Below are 23,204 nucleotides of genomic sequence, written 5' to 3'. Positions count from 1 at the left end.
GCTTTGCTCTGCATTAGGTGACGTCACACGGCAGGATGCCTGCTGGTGCCAGGGCTTCTCCAGGGACACCAGGTCCAGGCCACATGTCAGTGGGGCCAGGAATGGCTTCAGAAGGTTCTTCCCACTCTACAGGAGGAGCCTTCAGGGTCACCCAACAACCCTAGCGATAGACAGACAAGCCCAGCATCTCTTCTGGAGGCTAAAGTGCCCTGAGCTGCTGCGTGGCAGGGCCTCCCAGACACTGATAGAGATTTGTGCTTTTCTTTTTCCCTAAGGATGTAAAAGGTTACACTAAGATAGACCCAGATGGCCCACAGGCCCTATGGTGGCAGACAAGATGGGGTGCTGTTGGTATCAGTCCCCCAGAAACATCTCCTCTGTTAATAAGGGCACAGGTGCCCTCACCCTAGAACCTGTAGGAAGAGGAGCCTGCTGGGAGTCTTGGTGACCAGCTATTTTTAGAGGTGGGCTTGGAATGGGATGCTGGCTTCTGTGTAACACATAAACACATGCACACTGTACACAAAACTCCTTGACACAGAGAGGAACAACACCCGAGGAGATCTCTAGAGAATTAAACAGGGAAATTGTTTCTTCTTCAAGTGGCCCCACCTGGGAGGGCCCCTTGAGGAAAGGGCTAGTGGCTGTTTGTAAGGCTGCTGTGCATGGGTACACCTGTGCATGGCATGCAATGGCCAGGGCTCCCTGTTGCTGCTCTAGGGCTGAAGGCCTGAGGCTGCCTAGCCCTTAGACCATCCCACCAGGACCTTGGGCTTCATTCAGAAGACACAGGGGCTGACTATGTGGCTTTAGTGAACAATGACATGGACAGTGGCTTCTTTATCTGCTCAACTTTAAGAGGGCCTGGGGCTCAGCCCCTGGCTTCTGTGTTCTGTGTGGCCACAAAAAGAAGACAAAAGATGATGGGAATCCTACTGTGTCATTACAGGAACCCACAACCCAGTAGGACACTGTGAATGTGGACCTGAGGTTAGGCAGGTGAACGGCAGCCCACAGGAGTTGAGAACATTGGTGAGCTGCCAGTCATGGGTCAAACTAGACCATGGAAGAGATGTTGCCATCTAAGGACATGGAGCCCTTCCTAGGAAAGGGGCCCTTAGCAATGTCATTGTTTCTAAATGATAGGGGAGCCTATTCTTGCTTTTCCGAGTTCTCTTAAATAAGAAGTCACACCACATAACTCTATTGCTCCATCAAGTCCCCTGACCTGGGGAGCCCCAGCTTTTCAGGAGCCCCCAGGCATCTGGGCCACTGAATCCTTTGGCCTGGGCAGAGGAGAATGATAGGGTGTCATACCACATAGTGGGACTGAGATTGGTGTGTGATGGGGCCCAGAGGGACAGGAGCAACAATGTACATGTGTCACTGGATCCTGAGATACTTGGAGGACAGACGTTTCTCTGGGACGTCATGAGAGGGAAGGGAAAGAGGGGGCTTCCTTTCCCTGCCCCCTCCAACTGTGCCTATGCTTCCTTGAGAGGCTTTGCTCTAACCGTAGCCAATTGCTTTCTTCCAAAACCAATGATGCATAGGAAAGGAACTGAAAACCCGCTAAGGCTGTGCGGTATAGGCAACTCAGGGGAGCCTCAGAAGCATGGTGACAGAAGAGGCTGCTAAGGAGTGCTTAGTGTTCTCTCCCCTGGAGGAGGATCCTGGTGGTTGTTCCCGTGCTCCCAAGGAGGCAGGATTCCGTGCAATGCACTTGTCAGAAGGGTGGTTTGGATGTCTTATCACATGGTGACTTGGTGGCCGAGCCTTAGTCCCACTGTGCTGCTGCCAAGCCCCCTCCCAATGGGCAAACTGCTATTTTGTCTGGTCCAGATGCCTCTGCCACGGGAATCTCTACATCCCCCTCTGGATGGCTCAGCTCCCCAAGTTATTTCCCGTTGCCTAGGTGACATCTCTAATTGAATGCTTTTTAATCTGTTTCTCTTTTAAAGGGATGAGCCTGGTGCCTTACGTCCAGGTCCTGTCAGAAGCTCTATACTGGAGACTTAAGTCTCTTAACAGTGTGTAGTTACTTGCTGGGACCAAAGCCATTATTCAGATGTTAGCTTATGGGCTGGTTCTGATGGACAGTCGCAGTAGATCCTGGAAGTATGACTTCTGGAGGGAGTCTCACCCTTGAAGATTTAGTAAGACTGCCTCTCTCCTGCCAGTCCTACCTCACTGGTTTTTTACACCAGAATAAAGCCCATGTTTAGAGACCAACCCCAAACCAGACTATAAATTACCCAAACTAACCCCACCCCGTGCCCTGGGTTTTTTTTTTTTCTTTCTAGCTGAAACTGGAAGGGGAAAGAAGAGTTCAGCATTCAAATATGGTTTTTAATGTTATGTGTGTGTGAGCGTATGTGTGCGTGTGTGTGCATATGTGCACACACACTCTAGGCACATCTGCCAGGGAGACAGATAGTATTCAGGTGATAACGCTTGCAAAAATTCCTACCAGAAGTGTTGTCACGCCATGAACGGACACTTTTCTTAAATGGTGACATTTCTTTAGATGAGAAAAAGGCAGAGGTGTGTTCCTTCACAGCTTTCAAATTCTGCCATTTCAATGGAGCCTTGGGTGTCTGGACTTCCCTCTGCAGAGCAGGAGTCTGGGGGGTTCTGTCCTTCAGCCTGAGGCCACTCTTCAGAACATCACTTTTATCCCACCATCCCTCCCATCTGTAGGTTCTGGTATCTCCATCCCTCCTGCCTCCTCCACCTCCAGTGTAGAGTATGCAGAGAAAAATAGACCCACCTGGTTATTTGGAGACCACACAGGGCTCAGAATGTGCCTGCCCCTAAACACTATGTGGTAGGCACAGGAGTTTAATGGTCTGACATTTGCAATATGGCTGTTTTGGCTTCTGGTGCTGTAGCGCCCTCCTCCCCTGTGGGGGTAGAGGGCAGAGCCCTGAATCAGAAAGGAGGTGGATGGGGGCTGGGCGCTGCACCTCTAGGCTCTCTAAAAGGGGGAAAGAGTTGAGCTGGCCAATAGTAGTTAAGAAGACAACAATAACAAAATCTTATCCGAGACGAAATAACCAGTCCTGATTAGTAGTAACAGGAAGCGGCCCTGCCGGTGAAGCTTGTGACTGAAAAGGTCGGGGGGGGGGGGCTCATTTCTGAGATCTCCCCGAAGCACAGAGCAGGACTCCCAGTCAGAGAGCGCCTCTCCCTACAGGTCCCTCTGAGTTTACACAAGAAGAACTCACGAAGTGGACTAGCTGCGGGCTGAAAAAGGCCAGCTAAGCCCCTCACCACTTGCAATTTCCAAGTGTGGGGGGAGATGCCACCGACCGCTGGTTGGTGCTGTTTCCTCTCATTGCATAATACTACACCGTTCCCGGTGTGTAGTGGCTGTTCTATATATATACACGGGAAGGCAACATATGGCGCTCCCTACCCCCACCTGTCAAAACTGTGACTATATCACTTCTGACGACCAGAAGGAAGCTGCTAGGCCGGGCCAGGATTCTAAAGGCTGAGGAGGTAATTCAGAGCCATGAAAGGCGGCACCATATGCTTCGGGGTTGCCAGCTGCTTATGCGCATGGGGAAGGCTTTGGTGCCTGTCTGCAAAGCCCAGGAATGCACTGGCGCGGGGAGGGGGTAGATTTGGGGTGCCACTTTTTCTCTTTTCCAGGAAGAGAAATCTGTTGGCGGCCACGATTCTCCAAGAGGGGACTCAAAAGATCACAGTCTCATCTTAAACTTGCCCTTGATAACGTCAGGCCTGGCCAAATAGTATTTCTTTAGAAAACATTTTTTTGTTTTTGTGTTTTTTTTTTTTTTTTGTTTCGTTTTTATTGGATAAAGATTAAGAAAGCGCCATCTCGGAGAGAAGAACTGAAGCAAACCCGCCCTACGGCGCGCAGCCCGAGCAGGGTCCGCGGCGCTGGGGGCGGGCGGCCGCTCTACCTGGAGGCGCTGGTCTCTGCCAGCCGGTTGTTCATGATGCCCAGCGCGCCCACGCCGCCCGAGAAGCCGTTCTGGCGTGTGTTGACGCACACGCTGCGCGGGTAGCCGTTGGCCGTCTCGGACAGCTGCTTCTGCAGCAGCGCCAGCGACACCTTGTTGGACGCTGTGAGGTCGCGCATGGAGATGAGCTCGCCCGACAGGCGGCGGCCCTCGGCGTCGCTGTCGCGGGTCGCGGGGTCGGCACCTAGCGCGGCCAGACGGCGGCGCAGCCGGGAACCCGGGGTGATGGCATTGCGCCGTGACAGGGGCGCGCCGGGCACCGGACAGCAGCGCGTGCAGCAGCGGCAGCTCAGCTTGCGCAGCATCCAGTTGAGCACCTGCTTGATGAGGATGGAGATGACGTTGAAGAGCGAGTAGATGCAGCACACGCCGAGCAGGATGAAGAGAAAGTTGCCCAGGCGGTAGAGCCCCTGGTTCCGGTAGGCGGCGTGCTGGCTGCTCACCAGGTCCCCGAAGCCAATGGTGCTGAAGGTGACGAAGCAGAAGTAGAGCGAGTCCACGTAGTCCCAGCCCTCCACGCTGGTGTACATGGCCGAGGCGCAGCATGCTAGCAGCACGGCGAACAGGCCCAGGATGAGCAGCACGTGGTACACCGAGGGCTTCCAGCCCGCCAGGCTGTCGGCCTCCGACAGTGCGGAGCCACGACGGAAGGTGGGGGGCAGCAGGCCGCTGCGGCGCAGTTGGCGCTCTCGGCAGGCGCGCATGATGAAGGCCAGCAGAGAGATGATGCGCTCCAGAAAGAGGTTGAAGAACAGGATGGTCCCCGCACAGCCAAACAGTCCATATGCGATGAGGAAGGCCTTCCCACCCACTGTGGCTGGGGTGGTCATGCCGAAACCTGTGGAGATAAGAGTCAGGGTCAGCTAGGGCAAGTAGTCTCTATCTGGTGCGAGCACTTGGCAGGCGAATACAGATGCTGCGGGATCAACCAACTTCTGTCTTAACTGATTTAAATCAGGTGGGGGTAGGACAGTGTTTGGGTGGAAATTTCACCCCAGACCCCTGGCACCCATATATCCAAAGAGTCTGAAATGTTTGGGTGGAAGTTCTGTCCCAAGCCCCCTTCCCTGGGAGTTGCTTCAGTCCAGACTCCACGCCTGAGAAAGCCCGCCAAACGATGACCCCTCCCCAGAGATGCTCAAGACCATTCCCACAGGGTATTTAAACTGCCCCCCAGAGAACAAACACGTGGTTTTCTGGTCTTCCTTCCCAGTTATCTCTGGGGTTTGGAAGGCCACCCGGGAGTGTTGATATCCATTAAACATGGACTTTTTCTGATTCGGTTTGATTTGGTCTGATTTGGATTATTGTGTAGGGGGAGAGGTTTATTGGGGTGCAGAAACTTTCCATCTGGAGGTCCCACCAAGGGGGGCTGTTTTTCTCACTGGCCCAAGGCCATGTGTACGGAAAACACCTCCTCCCCACACCTGCTCTTGGTCGCCAGGCTATGATCGGCTTCATCTAGGTAAGTTCTGATTTCCAAGTCATTGTCTTTAGAGGTTCAGGGCCTCATACGATTTTCAGGCTGTCCTATTGAAGACAGGGCTGTGCCAGGCACCCGACCTGACCAGGACAAGGGCTCACCTTGTCCCTATGGAGTTCTTTTATCAGGAGACATCCTGTTAAAGTATTTCTCACACCCCTCTGTTTTTTCGACCCAAAGTCTACCACAGTGGACACATTGCTCTAGGCTGTGAATCCTGGCATGGACTTGAAAAAGTCCACTTACAATTCGAGGCCTGATCTCCAAACACCATTGGGCTGCCTTTTACAAAACCTTTTTAAATTGGGGCTGACACCTTATGTCCCTTAACACATAAAAGTTTTTGCCGGTGTGAAAAAAACCCCATATGCCCGTGGTTTCTGGATACTGTGCTCCTGCTCCCCCTCCCCACCCCTCTCCCCACTTCTCTTCGCTATTTGCTGTTTGTCTGCATTCCTGGCATGTGATCTGTCTCACTGGGATCCTCCCTGTTCTCCCACTCTGAGCTGCATAGGTGTTCCGTCCTTGTGTTTCTGTTCTCCCTCACAGCACCTGCTGATCTGGCCCTCAGTGGGATGCCTGTGTGCTTGCCTGGCTCCTGCAGCCTACGCCAGGATTTCAAAGTTGGTCTGCTGACACAGTTTCCTGGAAAAAGGTTTGTTTGTCTGTCTGTTAATATATATGTTTAAATAATGTGGCCACAGTATGCCTGTTTTATGTCTGTGTGTTTGTTTTAAAATCTATAAAATTTGTAACTCCAGATTACAACAGCTCTGGAAAAAGACTAACATGTGAATAGCCAACATTTTTGGTCAAGGTAAAGTGAAAACCTCAGTGCCATCTTTGGTAAGAATACCCACATGCCCTGGACCTACCAAGGACACATTCTGCCTCCAAAATTCTTTAACTTACTAAAATATTCCTTCTAATCTTTGCCTTTACTGACATTGGTAAGCTGTAACTGATTGGGTAAACTGTATGTCTAAATTTAACGTCTATGTCTAATTTAGATACACCTAACAGATAATGGTACCCTGATTCTCAAGTGTCTTTACAGATCTGAGAGTATGGCATTTAACAAAAGAGCTTCTTATGACAGAGACATGCCAGCTCCTGCAGCATCCTGTATCTCTTCCAAGAAGATGCATGGCTGAAGAAGACCTGTCTGGAGGCTTGCCTTTGGGTATGGCAAAGCCACCCATGCATCAAAAAGCTGCCTTCCACCTCAGCTTCCTGGACTGGGGGGATCGATCATCTCATCCTGCCAAGACAGGTAGACTGAACCCTACCCCCACAGGAAAATCTTCAGGCCTCCTGGACTCAGCAGCCAAAGGCAAGTACTGCTTCTACAACTGGTATTCGCCAAAGACTATGGAGAGACTTGGGACTTCCTGTGTACAAAAAAAAAAAAAAAAAAAAAAAAAAAAAAAAAAAAAAAAAAAAGCCAGGTAGTCCAGGATGGCTGCAGATTTACTATGTAACCAAGGCTGGAACCATGGATCCCTTATTCTATCTCTACACGGTTGGAATTACAGGTGTGAGACACCATGTCAGGCTAAACATAGCCATACTGGATTTACTAAATAGGCAAACAGGCTTGACAACTAGGACACCCCCACTCCCGCTCCCTGCACACCCCCAGGTATCTGAAAGGCTAGCAATTTGCTGTGGGAGCACATTCTGCCCCTTCAGCCAATAGCCTTTAAGATACCAGCCCACTTGGGTGTGGTCTCTGATTCTGTAAAAAGCAGCTGTAAAGCCTGTGCTCACTCTCTTGCTTCCTGCTCCCACGTCAGGCTGCTAGACTCTCTTCTTGTTTTTGCAGAGGACTGTTATCTAGGACAGTGATCTGTAAGTTTTTCCCTTAAATAAATAACCCTTTTATTATTCATAATTCTGAACCGGTGTGGGATTATTTTGTGTCTTCCATCATCATCTGGTGCCCACTGTTTGGTTTTAGAAACTCCGGCTCTGCTGCATGCCAACAGGCTTGGAGCATGCCCGGCTCAGCCCACCTCAACCACAGCCTGTGCACACGGAGCCAGCAGCTCATTTGGATATGGACCTCTCACTCAGCGGTGGCTTTTCTTGCTACAGACCGGCCATGGTTCTTCATATTATTTCATTACACACCTCCAAGTGGCTTCCAGTCCCTGTGCGCTTGCCCTGGTGCTGTGCCCAGCTGCCATGCACTGCATGAAAACTCAGGTGAGATACAGGCTTTCCTGGGTGCCTTCTGTTATCTTGTTGTCCCTGTACTCCTGTGACTGCTGACCAATCAGAGCCCACCGTGGTGCATTCAGTCTGTGATTTCTGTTAAATAACTATTTTTATTTTATTTTATTTTATTTTATTTTATTTTTTGAGACAGGGTTTCTCTGTGGTTTAGAGCCTGTCCTGGCACTAGCTCTGTAGACCAGGCTGGTCTCGAACTCACAGAGATCCGCCTGCCTCTGCCTCCCGAGTGCTGGGATTAAAGGCGTGCGCCACCACCGCCCGGCTAAATAACTATTTTTAATCTAAGCATATCTCACATCATTTTACTCTAAAATCAGATTCAGACCAATTACATAACTCCAGGTGCACTGCTAGACCCAGCTGGGTTCATTTTTTAGGTAGCCCATGATACCTACCAGCAGGTAATGGTTATTATACCTAATTCAGCTGATTAAACCACAGGTAAGATTTAATATCCAGAATATAAATCATAAGTTTCTAAATTAAAAGGGTAATATGTCAGACAACCTGACTGTCCAAGGTTTCAATAACCTCTTTACTTACACCATGTATGAGGTTTTACAAGACTTATATGATGTCCCTTCTACATCACTATTTTGATTCTGGGGATCAGTCTTGTCCTCAATATCTTTTTCTTAAAAATATGGTTTGACAATAGGGCTAAAAATGAGGTGTTTTAGAAATGGTACAGTCTTTACAGACTGAAACCAAGCTTCTCAAAAAAGAGGTCGGAAATCTGAATGAGGATACAAACAATTTAGCTAACAAAACTCAGTCAACTGAGGTACTTTTAGAAATGATACAGACTGATAATAATTTATTTAAAGGAAGATTCAGCATGCTAGAGAAGGATACAGCCAATTTGGCACATAAAACCCAATCAATGACAGCGGATGTTGAAACATTATTTGAGTACAAATATATTAATTGGACTCTGTCAAAGGGGTATGACAGATTGACTGATAAATGTCTCTCCAGGAAGGTAATATGCATGCTATGAAGATTATGTCCAAGGATGAGACATTATCTCTACTAGACAGACTTCATACTTTGGAATCCTCAAGGAGGGCATTATAGCAAAACACTGGACAGGAGATCCAGACTTTACAAAAGGCAGTGGTAAGTAGATGTGAAAAGACTGAGGAACAGATTGAATTTGATCACCAGAGACAAAAAGTACAAAGACAAAATTTAACCTCATCAGTACATAAAAATCTCCAGGATAGCTTCCCCAGAGTTCTGCCTGCTTTTCCAGTAATAACATCAGAAAGAGTACATGGACCCAAATACCTAAGGTTGTCAAAAAATATTCATGGGAGCCCATACGTATGACTGATCTAAAGGAAATTAAACAAGCAATTGTAGCTTACAGACTACATTTGTCCTTTGTTAGGGAAATGGTCTTCCAGTAACAAAGCAATGCCACAAGACTGGGCTCAGTTAATCTCAGCAGTCCTAGAAAGTAGAACGCAGTTACTTTGGTGGTGCTTTTTTAATGAAGAAGCTAGATTTTTAGAGCAACGGGAAAAAGCAAAAGGACTTGATATTTCCTTAGATCAAATTCTAGGCGAGGGACTTTACTCTGATCCTCAGGATGAAGCTCTTTATGATGACCACACCTTGTCCCTATGCAGCACAGCAGCTTTAAAGGCTTAGGACAGAATTCAGGAACTAGAAAAGAGAGTTGAATCATATCTTAGGGTTAAACAGAGTCAGAGAGAACCTTTTAGTTACTTTTTACAAAGACTAACTAGGGCTGTACAAATAGGGGTAACTGACCCAGAAGATAGACATATATTAATTGAATCTTTGGCTTATGAGAATGCCAACATAGAACAACATAGATCAGATCAGCACCCATGGATGAATAGGTCTTGCATACATAAATGTAGAGACACTTGACTATAGTTCTGAAGCTTGGGTAGGATAAGCAATTTCCAATGGTAAGACATCAAAATAACAAATATTTTAATTGTGGTAGAATAGGATATCTGAGAATGGATTGTAGACAAGGGATTCCTAGGAATAATGTCTCCTCTGGAAATGGCAGAAATAGGAGGACTCAGCCTTAAGGTGTATGTAGAAGGTGTAGCAAAGGTTGATATTGGACCAATGAATGTAGGTCAATGAAAGATAGACAAGGCAACCCAATAACATTGGGAAACTCCATGGGCCAGGGCTCTTGCAGGCTCCTATGATGAACATGGTCTAATTATTTCCAGTTACTGTGGAGAACATGTCTTTCCAGAAAATTTAAAAATCCAATGCCTACTGTTAACAATACTGGTCTGAATGATGGGTTAAATGTGGAGGATGAGTCAAAAACTCCAGTAGGACATAGGAAACATATATTCTGGAAGACTTCTATAAATGATCAGAGACCAAAGCTAAGAGTGTGTATAAATGACATTTATATTTAAGGTTTATTAGACATGGGTGTGGATGTAAGTATCTTTACTCCAGAATCTTGGCATCCTAATTGGCCTCTTCAAGAGGTAGATATTCAGTTCCTGAAAATTGGAAACTTATCTTGGGTAAAACAAAGCATGAGATGGGTTGAATGCATAGGGCCAGAAGGGCAAATAGGAAGACTGAGGCCATATATAGCTAATATTGCAGTGAATTTGTGGGGTCATGACCTATTGCAGCAATGGTATACCCAGATTAACATTCTGCAGCCCAAAAAACTTATGTTTCTGAGGAAAATATTAGAAGATATTATAGATGACAGACACCAGCCATTCGGGCTGTACAAGAACACAAAGCAATTGATAAACCTTCAGAGGTACCAACAGCCCTACCTTTAAAATGGTTAACTGAGAAACCAATATGGGTTAAGCAGTGGCCTCTAGCTGAGGAAAAGTTGCAGGCTTTAGAACAGCTGGTACAAGAGCAACTAGATGCTCACCATATTGAAGAATCTAGCAGCCCTTGGAATTCCCCTGTGTTTGTTGTCAAAAAGAAATCTGGAAAATGGAGAATGGTGACAGATCTTAAAGCTATCAGCAAGGTTATTCAACCTATGGACCCTCTTCAATCTGGAATTTCTCTGCCTTCTCTGTTACCAAAGAAATGGCCCCTCATAGTTATTGATTTAAAGGATTATAGTTTCTTCAGTATGCCTTTACAGAAATGGACAGAGAAGAGTTTGCCTTCACAGTGTCTACTTATAATAATTCTCAGCCTACTAGGAGATATCAATGGACCATCCTCCCAAAGGGAATGTTCAATACTTTGTCAGCCACCCATTGGAAATAATACATAAGCAATTTCCTAAGTCTATAATCTACCTTTACATGGATCACATTTTGTTATCTGATTCAAATACTGATACTTTAGAATGTTTGAAGAAGAAAAGAAAGTCTTGCCTACATGGGAATTACAAATTGCTCCTGAAAATTTCAAAGAGGAGAGCCTGTCAATTACCTAGGTTACAGAATAGGTTTATAGAAAATTAGAACTCAAAAGGCACAAATTAGGAGAGACTGGTTGCAGACTCTTAATGACTTTCAAAGATTATTAGGAGACTTAATCATCACTATACTTTTGCAGGATCCCATTAAGAGAATATTACTCATATGACAACGGGAAGCAATTCTAGAGGATGATGCCCCCATCCCAAAAATGTTTGTCCTTAGGGTTTGGAACACTGTTTAGGGGTTGTTATTACTTGTACTAGATAGTGGGTTGCAGTGAAAACTATGTTTGTTCAAAAAAAGGGGGGGATAATAATAGTGAGTAATAGAGTGAATACTTGTGAGCTATTATTTATGCATAATTACATTGGTATAGTTTTTGTATATTGATACAAGTTCAAATTATATTTGTTATTTTTGTTTACATTATTTGTACACCTATGCAAAGTTATTCTTTCAGATTGTATATATTCATGTTTCTACCTCTGTTTAGGACATTTCGTATATTGATACAACTTTTAGGATTTGTTGTTGTTGTTGTTGTTTTTTCGAGACAGGGTTTCTCTGTAGTTTTCGAGCCTGTCCTAGAACTAGCTCTTGTAGACCAGGCTGGCCTTGAACTCACAAAGATCCACCTGCCTCTGCTTCCCAAGTGCTGGGATTAAAGGTGTGTGCCACCACCATCCGGCTATAAGATATATGTTCATATTGCATTATTTATTACTTCTACCTCTGATCAAGATACTTATAGATTGTTTACATTTTGAGGTCATTGTCCTCATTTATTTCACATTTGTTTACAGATTATTTAATATTCTAACATGAAGTTTTAGCCTTTAAGTTATACAGGTATAAAATATTATAGGTCAGTAGTTGTTCTTGTTTGTTGTACATGCAGTCACATCAATTAGGTTCTTTAGATATATATAGGTTATATTCTGTCTAGATAGGTAATCTTCAACCACTTTAAGGATCTATAGAACATGGTATTTAAATAACTTTGGGTTCTATTGGCATTGGCATGAGACATGATTGCTCCTGACAGCACCAATCTATTCCCAAGAGAATATTGAGCACCAAAGACACTCCACTCTGATGGAGGAAGGTCATTGGCTAATAAAGAAACTGCCTTGGCCCATCTGATAGGGCAGAATTTAGATAGGTGGAGTAAACAGAACAGAATGCTGGGAGGAAGAGGAAGTGAGCTCAGAAATCATGCAGCTCCTCTCAGAGCCAGATGCGATGAAGCAAGCTGCCAGGTCAGACATGCTGAATCTTTCCCGGCAAGCGCACCTAGTGGTGCTACACAGATTATTAGAAATGGGCTAAATTAATATGTGAGAATTAGCCTAGAAGAGGCTAGATATAATGGGCCAAGCAGTGTTTAAATGAATACAATTTGTGTGTTGTTATTTCGGGGCATAAGCTAGCCAGGTGGCCAGGAGCTGGGGCGGCAGGAAGTGACCCGCAGCTCCTTCAACACCACTCGGAGTTTGTTTTCTTCTTGGCACAATTGGCCTTTGGGCAAGGAACTGCCCATGCCTCAACCACTCACAAAGAACATGGTATCCAAAATGGATGAGCAGGACACAAAGAAAAAAGTGTCAAATCTTGCCAAGACATGGTAAGATGGTTCTGAAAACTTTCTTGCCTCTAAAAATGGTCTGTCAGTTACACTACAAAGTTGGTTGCTTCAATGTTGCAAAATGAGACTTTGGGCGATTGCTCAGGAAGCTAATTGTCTCCATCATATATTGCTCACTTTGGAAGCTGCTTGATTGTACTTCCTGCCTGCTTAAGTAATATTATCTCCCTTCTCAGGCCTTCGATGGGGTTGAAGATTAGATAGTCGTAGTTATTGTACTCTTACGATTTAGCCAAGCCATTTCCTATACAAGACTTAGGCTCCTTAGGATAGGATGTTTACTAAAACATTTAGCATACATTCCTTGCTTAATATTGTTTATGATGCTTGTAATTCTAATTATACTTGATATCTGTTCCTAGTGTATATAGTTTTGAATTGGGTTTGGAACTCTCTTATTTAAACAAAAGGGGGAGGTGCTGTGGGAGCACATTCCACCCCTTCAGATACCAGCCCACTTGGGCATGGTCTCTGATACTGTAAAAAGCAGCTGTAAAGCCTGTGCTCACTCTCTTGCTTCCAGTTCCCACATCAGGCTGCTAGACTCTGTTCTTGTTTTTTCAGAGGACTGTTATCTAGGACAGAGATCTATAAGTTTTCCCCCTGAAATAAATAGCCTTTTTATTATTAATAATTCTGAACTGGTGTGGGATTATTTTATGATTTCTGTCATCAGAAATTAAGCTGGATATTGGTGGGAGATACATTTAAGGTATTAGAGTCATTGTGTGCAGTGTTCTTTCACAAACCCACAGGCCACTCATGGTTGTGGGAGGCTATCAAGAAAACAGTCAGAGGCTAGGTGGTGGTGGTGGTGGACACCTTTAATTCCAGCACTCAGGAGGCAGAGGCAAGTGGATTTCTGTGTTCAAGATCAATCTGGTCTATAGAATGAGTTCCAGGATAGCCAGGGCTACACAGAGAAATCCTGTGTCAAAAAACCAGAGGTGGGAAGGGGAGAGAGAGAGATATCAGAGGAAAAACAGGCATCTTTCTTCCTAGCTTGGTACTGGCTGAGGCTACAGGAACTCACATGTACCTGCACAACTGTTGGATGGAATGTTGGGAGAATTCCAGGACGACCTACAGTGTCCTGAGTCTGAAGCTGTGCTGGCCAGCTGACTGGTAGGAACCTGACAGGGGCACTTGCACAGGCAGGGATGGAAGGGGGTAATGGTGGGAGCAGTCTTTACCTCAAAGGTGGCACAGGCTGGATTTTAACACAGTCCAAGGCCTCTTCCTGCCTCAACTTCCCTGTGGTGATGCATACCACTGTGCCTGGCTTACTGTTACTATTGGGATCCATCCAAGGGTGGGGAGCAATTTCTCATTTAGCACAGCTAGCTTCATAGTTTCTTTCCCTTCACTGGCCTCAGCTTCACTTCTGGCTTTGGGTTCCCTGCTGGGTCCATCTAGAAGTAAGGACCAGCTTTGTCAATCTTGAGAGACAGATGATAAATAGATAGGTGATAGATAATATAGATGATAGAGTATAGAGAGATGATGATAGATTGATAAATAGATAGATGGTAGATAGATAGATAATAGTTGTTTTTAACTAAATCTCAATCGTTCAGTTTTACCAATAAAGACTTGGGATCCAGATGCTGGGGTGAAAGCCTATTAGCTCAGAGAGGGAGAGAAAACACCCAGCTGACCTTCCTCCTCAGCCAGCGTCCCAGAAGGCTTTTTCCTATGCCATCTAAAAAAAAAAAAAAAAAAAAAAAAAGACTCGGGGCTGGAGAGATGGCCCAGAGGTTAAGAGCATTGGCTGTTCTTCCAAAGGTCCTGAGTTCAATTCCCAGCAACCATATGGTGGTTCACAACCATCTGTAATGAGATCTAGTGCCCTCTTCTGGCCTGCAAATATATGTGCAGGCAGAACATTGTATACATAATAAATAAATAAATCTTTAAAAAAAAAAAGACTCCTCAAACTGATTGTCCCTCCCATCTCCTTCCTGAGCATCTCTCTATCCGTCCTCTTACGCTATGTTTTTTTTTTTTCCTGTCAACTGGTTGCTTGCTAGGCCTCTTGACCCGTGGTTGACTTTACTTAATCCGGTTTACAAGATTCAAGCAGAAAGCTCTTGGATTAAAGGTATGTGCTAGAGCTGATACACACCACAACTAGAAGCATGCTTTTCTAGCAAATAACAAAATCTCGGGATTCGCAGTGTGCTCAAATATCCTGCTATAGATAGACAGATAGATACGACTGATAGATGCTGGAGATATGGGCCTGTTGGTGGAAAAGCTGAGACTGACAGCTTCTCTTCTGGGTTTGTTGCTGCTTGTGGTTGGCCTAATTTGAAAGGCAGGAGTATTTAGCTTAGGTCTCTGTGGGTGCAGGGCTGAGTATCCATCTCACTCCAATGCTCAGTGACTCTGGATACAGCGGCAGGAACCAGCCAGCCACATGGCAAAACTACCCTACTCTATCATCCTGCCTGGCTGGCTTGTCTTTGGGGGGCTCTGGGATGATTTTCTCTGTTTAATGGCAGGAGACTGTTGTGATATTTTATTTGTATTTCAATAAATAAAGCTTACCTAAAGATCATAATGCAAACCACTAGAGGTCAGGGAATGGTGGCACACACCTTTAATCCCTGGACTCTGGGAGGCAGAGGCAGGCAGGTCTCTGTGAGTTCAAGGCCACCTGGTCAACAAAAGCTTGGTCCAGGACAGCTAGGACTGTTACACAGAGAAACCCTGTTTTGAAAAAAGGAAGAAAAAAAAAAAAAAAAAAGGAAGGAGGTGAGACAGGAACTCACTGGAGTGTGGAGTCTAAGAATTCATGGCGACAGGATCTCACCCTTTCAGTGTGAAGATTTGGTAGAGGTGAAAGTTCTCTCTAGTGGTTGTCCTTGGCATCCACACACCCAAAGAGTCTGGAATGTTCCGGTGGAAGTTCCACCCCAAGCCTCCTCCCCTGGGAGTTGCCTCAGTCCAGACTCCACCTCTGAGAAAGTCTGTCAAAAGATAACCGCTCCCCAGAGAGGCTCAAGAATACTCCCACTGGGTGTTTAAACTGCTCCCCAGACCACTAATATGTGATTTTCCAGTCTTCCTTTCCTGACTCCTTTCTGGGGGTCTGGAAAGCCATCTGGGAGCATTTGCATCCATTAAACCTGGGCTTTTTCTAATTCAGTTTGACTTGGTCTGATTCGGATTATTGGGTTGGTAGAGAGGCTTATTGAGGTGCAGAAACTTTTCAGTTGGCTGCTTTGCTTTTCTGATCTTCAGCCTGAACCCTAATATCTGTCTCTGGGTTTTTATTATTCGTGCTACAGGAGACTGAGGGGTCAGGAAAGCTGGGAAAACAGGACAAAATCCTATGGTGCAGACCCCTGTTTTTCTCTCTTGGTGGTGAAGGTGGAAGCCAAGGCCTAGTGCGCTCTGTGGTGAAGATGAAATCCGCTCCTTCCCGCTGAGCCACAGCCTTGCCCGGAGGCCAGTGCTTTTGGTAGGTGGTGAGCAAAAAGCAGTTCCCGGGAGCTCTGAGCCCTGGCGCAGCTTTCCAGCTGGGGCTGGCGTCAACCCCCACGCCGCGCCTCAGGCTCATCTCTGGGATTAAACTCTTCTCTCCTCACCAGAAACCGTTCACCAAAATGAGTTATTAAAAGCCGGCTAACTACTTTTGCCTCCGGGTAGCTCCCGTTTAACAATCTCTCCTGGGGAGCAGCTGTCAAAGGCAGGCCCCGTGGAGCTGGCGGGAAGATGACTCATTTACATAGAGAGTCAGGCTCCATCCTGCCCCCAGCTCCATCCCTGTCTCTCTGGTGACTAATCCCCTTCAAGGATGAGATCACCCCCCCCCCCCCCCCCCCCCCCCCCCACCCAACAAAAGAGCAGAACCCTAACCTCAGCCCAAGACTTTGTGTGGAGACAGTCAAGGCCTTGGCTGAGGTAGAAGTGTGGCCAGCAACAGCCCGGGGTTAGGAGCAACTAGATGTGGAGAAGGACCTGCTCCCTGCACAGCCCACTTCGGAGCACCATGGTGGAGCTCCAGTGACCCGACCAGAACTCAGGCTACCTCTGAGAGTGAGACAAGAGAAGCCCATGTAAGAAAGCAGGTCTTCTAAATAAACCCAATTTACATGCTCAATAAATGTCCGTTTCATCATAATGTATCTCGAATTTTCCATCCCTGAGGGGCAGGATTTTTAGGAACACAGTGGTTCTAGAAGGCGAAGAGTCTTGCTCAGAGCGGAGGAAAGTTAAGCGCTGCTCAATCAGGTCATTAAGTATGTAAGCACTCCCTGCCCACCTGTGTAGCCTCAGGCTGCCTTGAGGGCCTCCGTGTCCCCCAAGGAGAGACCTGGCACTTAGGGAGGGGGCGGAGCTCCGAAAGGCTAGCTGCCAAGCCCTCGGGGATGACTTGGTGATGCCCAGAGGCCAGTCTTGGTCTTTTTGACTGTGGCGTTCTGACTGCACCCCCACCTCTTTGCACAGAAGGTGGCCCGTCGACTGTTTATGGTAGAGAAGAAGACACAATGGACTCAGACCCACAGCTTCAAAGCGACGTCCAGAGAAGTACCAACAGGGTCCACAGAGAATCCTGTGCTCGCCTGCCAACCTGCCGACATGACCATGCAGAGGCTGGCAGACAGGCCAAGGTGTTCATCAAAGCAACTACCATAGCGCCTCAGAGTGGCTCAGCACCGAGCCTCCCTCAGAGCCTGGCAGGGGTCAGCAGGGGTGGACCTCTAGGCTGGTCTGGTTCTACGTGTGGATTTTACTCTCAGCTGTGGTAGAGGGGAGGCCAATACTGGTGTAGAGAGAGGGAGTGGAACCCCAGGTCTGGCACCCCACTGGTACCTTTGATGTGCAGCCCAGGGTCATTACACAGGCTTGGGGAAGGAGCAGGTGTGGAAGGAGCCCAGGCCCCAGTCGTGATGCCCAAATCTTTCCCGTGGTTCTTGAGGTCTTTTTGACTGAGGTGTTCCGTACCTGACCGCACCCCCTTTTCTCTGCACAGAAGGTGGCCTGTTGGCTGTGTGCAGTAGATGAGAAGCCACAGCACACAGGTGAGAGAATGCAACTGATGTCGCTTCAAAACGCATGCCCAGTCAGGTATGCCCAGTTGTACCACGCAAAGAGGCTTGCTGCAGTCAGGGTGCCTGCCCTGGGTCTGTGGCATGAGTTGGTACTATCCTTTGTGTAGAAGGAGACAGAGGCTGTGGTGGTTTGAACAGGCAGACGAGGAAACTGTATTTACAGGAAATAACACCGTGTGTGTGTGTGTGTGTGTGTGTGCGTGCATTTGTGTGTGTATCTGTGATGGAGGTCAGCTTGAGGTGTCCTACCTCAGGAGCCATCCTCCTTGTGTATTGAGACACTGGGAACTGGGTCAGCTGATTTGGCTAACTGACCTGGCCTGTGAGCTCCAGGGATCCTCTGGTCTCCTCCTCACCTACCTCCACCCCCAGGCTGGAATTACAGGCACAGGCCTGGTTAACACAGGCCCTGGGCTCACATTCCTCAGGCTTCTTTTACATACTATGTCCCAGGACCATCAGCAGCATTTATTTTATTTTATTTTATAATTTTCTGACAGGATCTCACTATGCAGCCCTGCCTGTCCTGGAACTCACTCTGTAGACCAGGCTGGCTTTCAACTCACAGAGATCCTCCTGCCTCTGCCTCCCGAGTGCTGGGATTAAAGGTGTGTACCACCACACCTGGCACATTTTTAATAGTTCTGGACACTGTGGAGAAAATTGTCTATTTTATCCGATTTAGTTATCACTGTAATCAAGTAAAGACAATGCCATTGTCCCCACTGAGCAGACAAGGAAATTGCATCTACAGGAAATAACACTCGTACAAGACTCCTAACTTCCTCAAGTGTGAGTGAGCATTTGTCTCCTCCCTTTTGAGTCTAGATCTTTTGATTATAGCAGAGAACTATTGGAGGCTATAACAGTTAATGCTCTCAATCAAGGCTTATCTTGATTAAAGGGGGGGGTCACAATTGCTGTGTTGAAGATGATTGCAGAGGGTGGAGTGGGGAATTCAGCTTCAAGGTGGTGTGTGTGTGTGTGTGTGTGTGCGCACATGCGTGCGCTCTTGTGCATGCATATGCACACACGCTTGCACTTGTGCACATGCGTGTGGACATATACATGCATGGAAAAGAGGAGACCCAGACAAGGCAGTAGCCAGGAGGACATAAGGAGCCAAATAAGGCCACAAAACAGGAGAGGACAGACTCAAAACCTAAAGGCGTTAGGAGGTTAAAAACGGAGAAACAAGCTGGTGGGCAATTGCAGCACTCGGGGAGGTAGAAAATCGGGTTCAAAGGAGTTCAAAGCCATCCTCTGTGACATGAAACCCTAGCTCACAAAACCAAAGCAGAACAACCCAAATGAAACTAAAAGCTGAAATAGAAGCAAACAACAAAAAAGTAAGACCAAAACCTCCCAGTTCTCTCAGAATTGGCAGCTGGCTCAGGGCATGAGAGAAGGTGGTCTCTGGAGCAGTTCCCGGAGAGTCTGAGGGCACCCAGACACCACAAGTGCCACTTTGCCTAAGGGAGGCAGAGTAAATTGCCCACGTACTGGGAGTCGGTGGCTAAACCACAGGCCCTGGGGCCAGGGATTCCAGTCAGCCACCACACCTCACAGGGACCTTCAGCCAGCCACGCCTCTTTCCTCGTCTAACAGACGGAGCCAGGTTTCGGGGGGTCAGCAAACAGACCCTGTACGTCACAGATGGAGAGTAGACATCAATAAATATGACTTGTCAGCCTATTATTGAGGTTGGGTTCCTGCAAAGAGCAAAGTAGAGAGGACCAGGCCGCGCCGGCAGACCCCCAGTTTACGGAACACACTACAGGTGGGGGGCGCCATTTTCCTGGCTCAGCTATGCACCCATCTGTTGTCCGCTTTCCTAGTGTTATAAAGAGCCTACTGTGTGACAGCCACGAGTGAGACTGCTGTGGCAAGGGGGGTGGCTTAGTATCTGGCTGGGGTGAGAGGGACACTACCTCCACACTTCCGGTCTCCAGGAGATTCTAGTGAGGATAGGCAAAGAGTCCCACTGCTGGGAATTCCAAATGCCATCTCTTTTTTAAAAAAACATTTATCTTTATGATTTGTAAATGACGTGTTTATGTGTGTCTCTGTGAGAGTATGTGTACAAGCGCAGGTGCCTATAGAGACCAGGAGAGCGGGTCAGATCTGGAGCTATGTGCGGGAACCAAACTCAGGTTCCTCCACCAGAACCGTACCCACACCTAACTGCTGAGCCCTCTCTCTAGCCCTTCTGAGCACCGAGCGCTGTCTCTGTGTCCAGACGGTGTGAGGGGTTAGCTTAGACAGTCAAGTGGACACAGTGTAGAATCATCAGGAAAGGACAGCTTGGCGAGAGATGGGCTGGATTAGGTTGGCCCGAGGGCCCGTCTGCGCTGTGTCGTCTTGATGGTGTTAATTAGTGTGGGATTGCCCACCCCACTGTGGGAGGCACTATTCCCTAGGCCAGGGATCCTGGGCTGTTTAAGTGTTGAGAGGAGGCCAAGCACAAGCAAGCATGCACGTGTTAATTTCTTTCTGCTCACAGATGTGGGTGTGTCTAGTTGCTTCAAGTTTTTGCCTTGACTTTCCCACAGTGAATGGTAACCTGGGATTGTAAACCAAAATAGGCCCTTTCTTAAAGCTGCTTTTGTTAGGGTATTTTATCACATAAAACTAACACAGCTGGGTAATCAGAAAATAGAAACTGTAGACTACAGAAATGCAGTCTCTGTGGTTTAATGCTAGCTCTTCTGCCTTCATGAAGGAACAATAGGGGCATCCACTTCTGCAAAACCAGAGGAAGGCATGGCTCCAATGTCCTATAGTCATGAGATTCCCTCCTCAGTACCTGAAGTGTTGGTTCCTGTGACACTTGCTCATTTTGATCCTTTTGAGAAGCCCCAGCCTCCCTTTGGCCCAATGTGACCTATGGGTGGTTCAGAGCAGAGCAGCAGGGAGGGGTCCTTGCCATGCTGGGTCTCAGACTTGGTCCTCTCTCACCGTTTTCATCCTCCTTCTGCCTTATTCTTTCCCTCCAGTCTACAGGAGCCAATGATGAGCAGCCGTGGCATGCTCACAGTGGCCTCTGAAGCCCATATCAGGCTGAACTGTGTTCCCCTCCAATTCACATGTCAGGGTCCCAGCGCTCTGAGTGTGGTTATATTGGTAGACAGCTCCTTTGAGACCAACAAGGGCAACAAGAAGGCTTTTATCTGATCCTGTGAGAGAAAGCCATGAGGATCAGCTGTGGGGAGACACAGACAGACAGAACCATCTATAAGCAAAGAGGCTTAAGAAGAAACTAAACCCTTGACCTCAGTGTTAGCCTATGGTACCGTGAGCTGCCTGCCCACACTGTCATGGAACAAAATCAGATCCACATGGCCGGCAGCTTGGTTGGCTGCAGGAGCCCGCTTGGCCAACCCTGGCCACTGTTTCCCCGCAGCAGCAGAGGCAGCAGGGAGTCCAGGAAGCAAAGCTTCATTCCAGAGCCTTGATCAGGAGGCTGTGCTTATATTTATCCCCCTAACTGCAGGGGAATGTTTACACCCAGAGAAATGCCCTCCCCTGTGAGATGGGGCATCTGCTTCTGGCTCCTCCAGGTCATCATCATTGGGCCACCTCCTGGAGGCTGATGGAGGCTGCTCTGCTCAAGGACGGATGCCGCTGGAAACAGGTCCAGCTCTGCTGTCTTTCAGGGTCATCAGAAAGGTCAGCACTTTGTGAGTGCTCAATAAACAGGGCAACAAAATTTTTGCTCTTAAAAAAATGAGTGTAAGGGGCAGGCAAGATGGCTCAACAGAAAAAGGCACTCGCCTCCAAATCTGCATTCCATCCCCAGAACGTATGGTGGAAAGAGAACTGACTCCTCCTGAAAGTTGTCCTCTGACTTCCACTTGCCTACCACAGCAGGTATGCGCATGCATGCTAATATATATGTATATCCACACACTGATTAATATAGATGTATGTATATACACATATATGTATATACATACTATGTGTATGTATGCATACTAATATATACATTTATGTATGTACACATGCTAATATATGTATATATACTAATGTATATGTGTATGCACACTAATATATATGTATACACACATGCATATACACGTACACACACACAGCAGGATGGCTTAGCAGGCACAGGTGCTTGCTACCAAACCTAATAAAGTGAGTTCAGTCCCCAGGATCCACAAAGTGGAAGGAAAGAACCAACTCCCAGCAAGTTGTCCTCTGATCCACACACATGCATTGTAGCTTAAGTCCCAACCCCCAAACACACACACACACACACACACACACACACACACACAAAATAAGTAAATGTAATAAAAAGTTTTAATAAGAGCTTACACAATAAATTCTTTTTTAAAAATTGTGTGGTGTGGCAGCACATGCTTGTAATTCTAGCACCCAGGAGGCAGAGGCAGGAAGATTGCTTTAAATCTGAGGCCTGCTTGGACTACAGAAGAAAACCCTGTCTCAAGAAAACAGGGGCTGGAGAGACGGCTCAGCGGTTAAGAGCATTGCCTGCTCTTCCAAAGGTCCTGAGTTCAATTCCCAGCAACTACATGGTGGCTCACAAACATCTGTAATAAGGTCTGGTGCCCTCTTCTGGCCTGCAGGTATACACACAGACTATTGTATGCATAACAAATAAATAAATATTAAAAAAAAAGAAAACAGTAAACGGAGTGAGCAAGATGACTCGGAGAGTAAAAGTGCTTGCTGCCAAGTCCGAAGACCCGAGTTCAATTCCCAGTACCCACATGGTGGAGAAGGAACTCCTGAAGTGGCTCTCTGACCTCCACACACATATGTAGTAAGCATGTGTGTGCACATACGCACAAGAAAATGCTGTATGTAGTACATATGTGTGCATATACACAAGAAAATACTGTATATAGTACATGTGTGCACATACACACATACATTAAAATGCTGTGTGTAGTACATGTGTAGCACATGTGTAGTATGTGTAGCAATACACAGATACACATAAGAAAATGCCATAAAAAGCTAACAAATTACTTTCTTTATATCTTGGTTAACTGTAAAATGCCTTTGCTTCTTTTGACACCATGTCTCATGTATCCCAGGCTGGCCTTCAACTCTTGATGTTCCTGCCTCCACCTCCTAAATGCTGAGATGACAGACAGACGTTGATCATAATGTCCACTACACTCCCTACCCTTTGCTTTGCTTCTCTGAGGGCAGGTGGATTCTAAAGTCCATGTCTTGTTATGTAGCCTTTCAGCCAGGATGGGCTGTCAGGAGCCTACAGGGGCTGCAGCACCGCCACACTGTGATGGGTAAGAGGACCAATGCTTAGTGAGTCCCCAGGCTGCTGCTGCCTTCCAGCACAGCCAGTGCCTGCGAGTCACAAGCAAGAGCAGACTGCCA

At 47.0% G+C, this 23,204-nt stretch overlaps 1 protein-coding gene across 1 annotated transcript in view; it reads right to left on the bottom strand.

Annotated features, from left to right (window-relative positions):
* Positions 1 to 3,928: 3,928 nt before the first annotated feature.
* Positions 3,929 to 23,204, bottom strand: part of Kcnk12 (potassium two pore domain channel subfamily K member 12) — a 45,224-nt gene continuing 25,948 nt past the window's right edge. Inside the window, exon 2 of the mRNA XM_050146179.1 lies at positions 3,929 to 4,830. Coding sequence (XP_050002136.1) covers positions 3,929 to 4,830 — 902 coding nt within the window. The remainder of the gene's footprint in view (positions 4,831 to 23,204) is intronic.

The sequence above is a fragment of the Alexandromys fortis genome, unplaced genomic scaffold, assembly GCF_014885135.2.
Source record: "Alexandromys fortis isolate MF-2015 unplaced genomic scaffold, M_Fortis_MF-2015_v1.1 scaffold_42, whole genome shotgun sequence".
NCBI lineage: Eukaryota > Metazoa > Chordata > Mammalia > Rodentia > Cricetidae > Alexandromys > Alexandromys fortis.
Note: the sequence above shows the minus strand (reverse complement) of the source record. Positions and strands in the feature narration are given on the sequence as shown.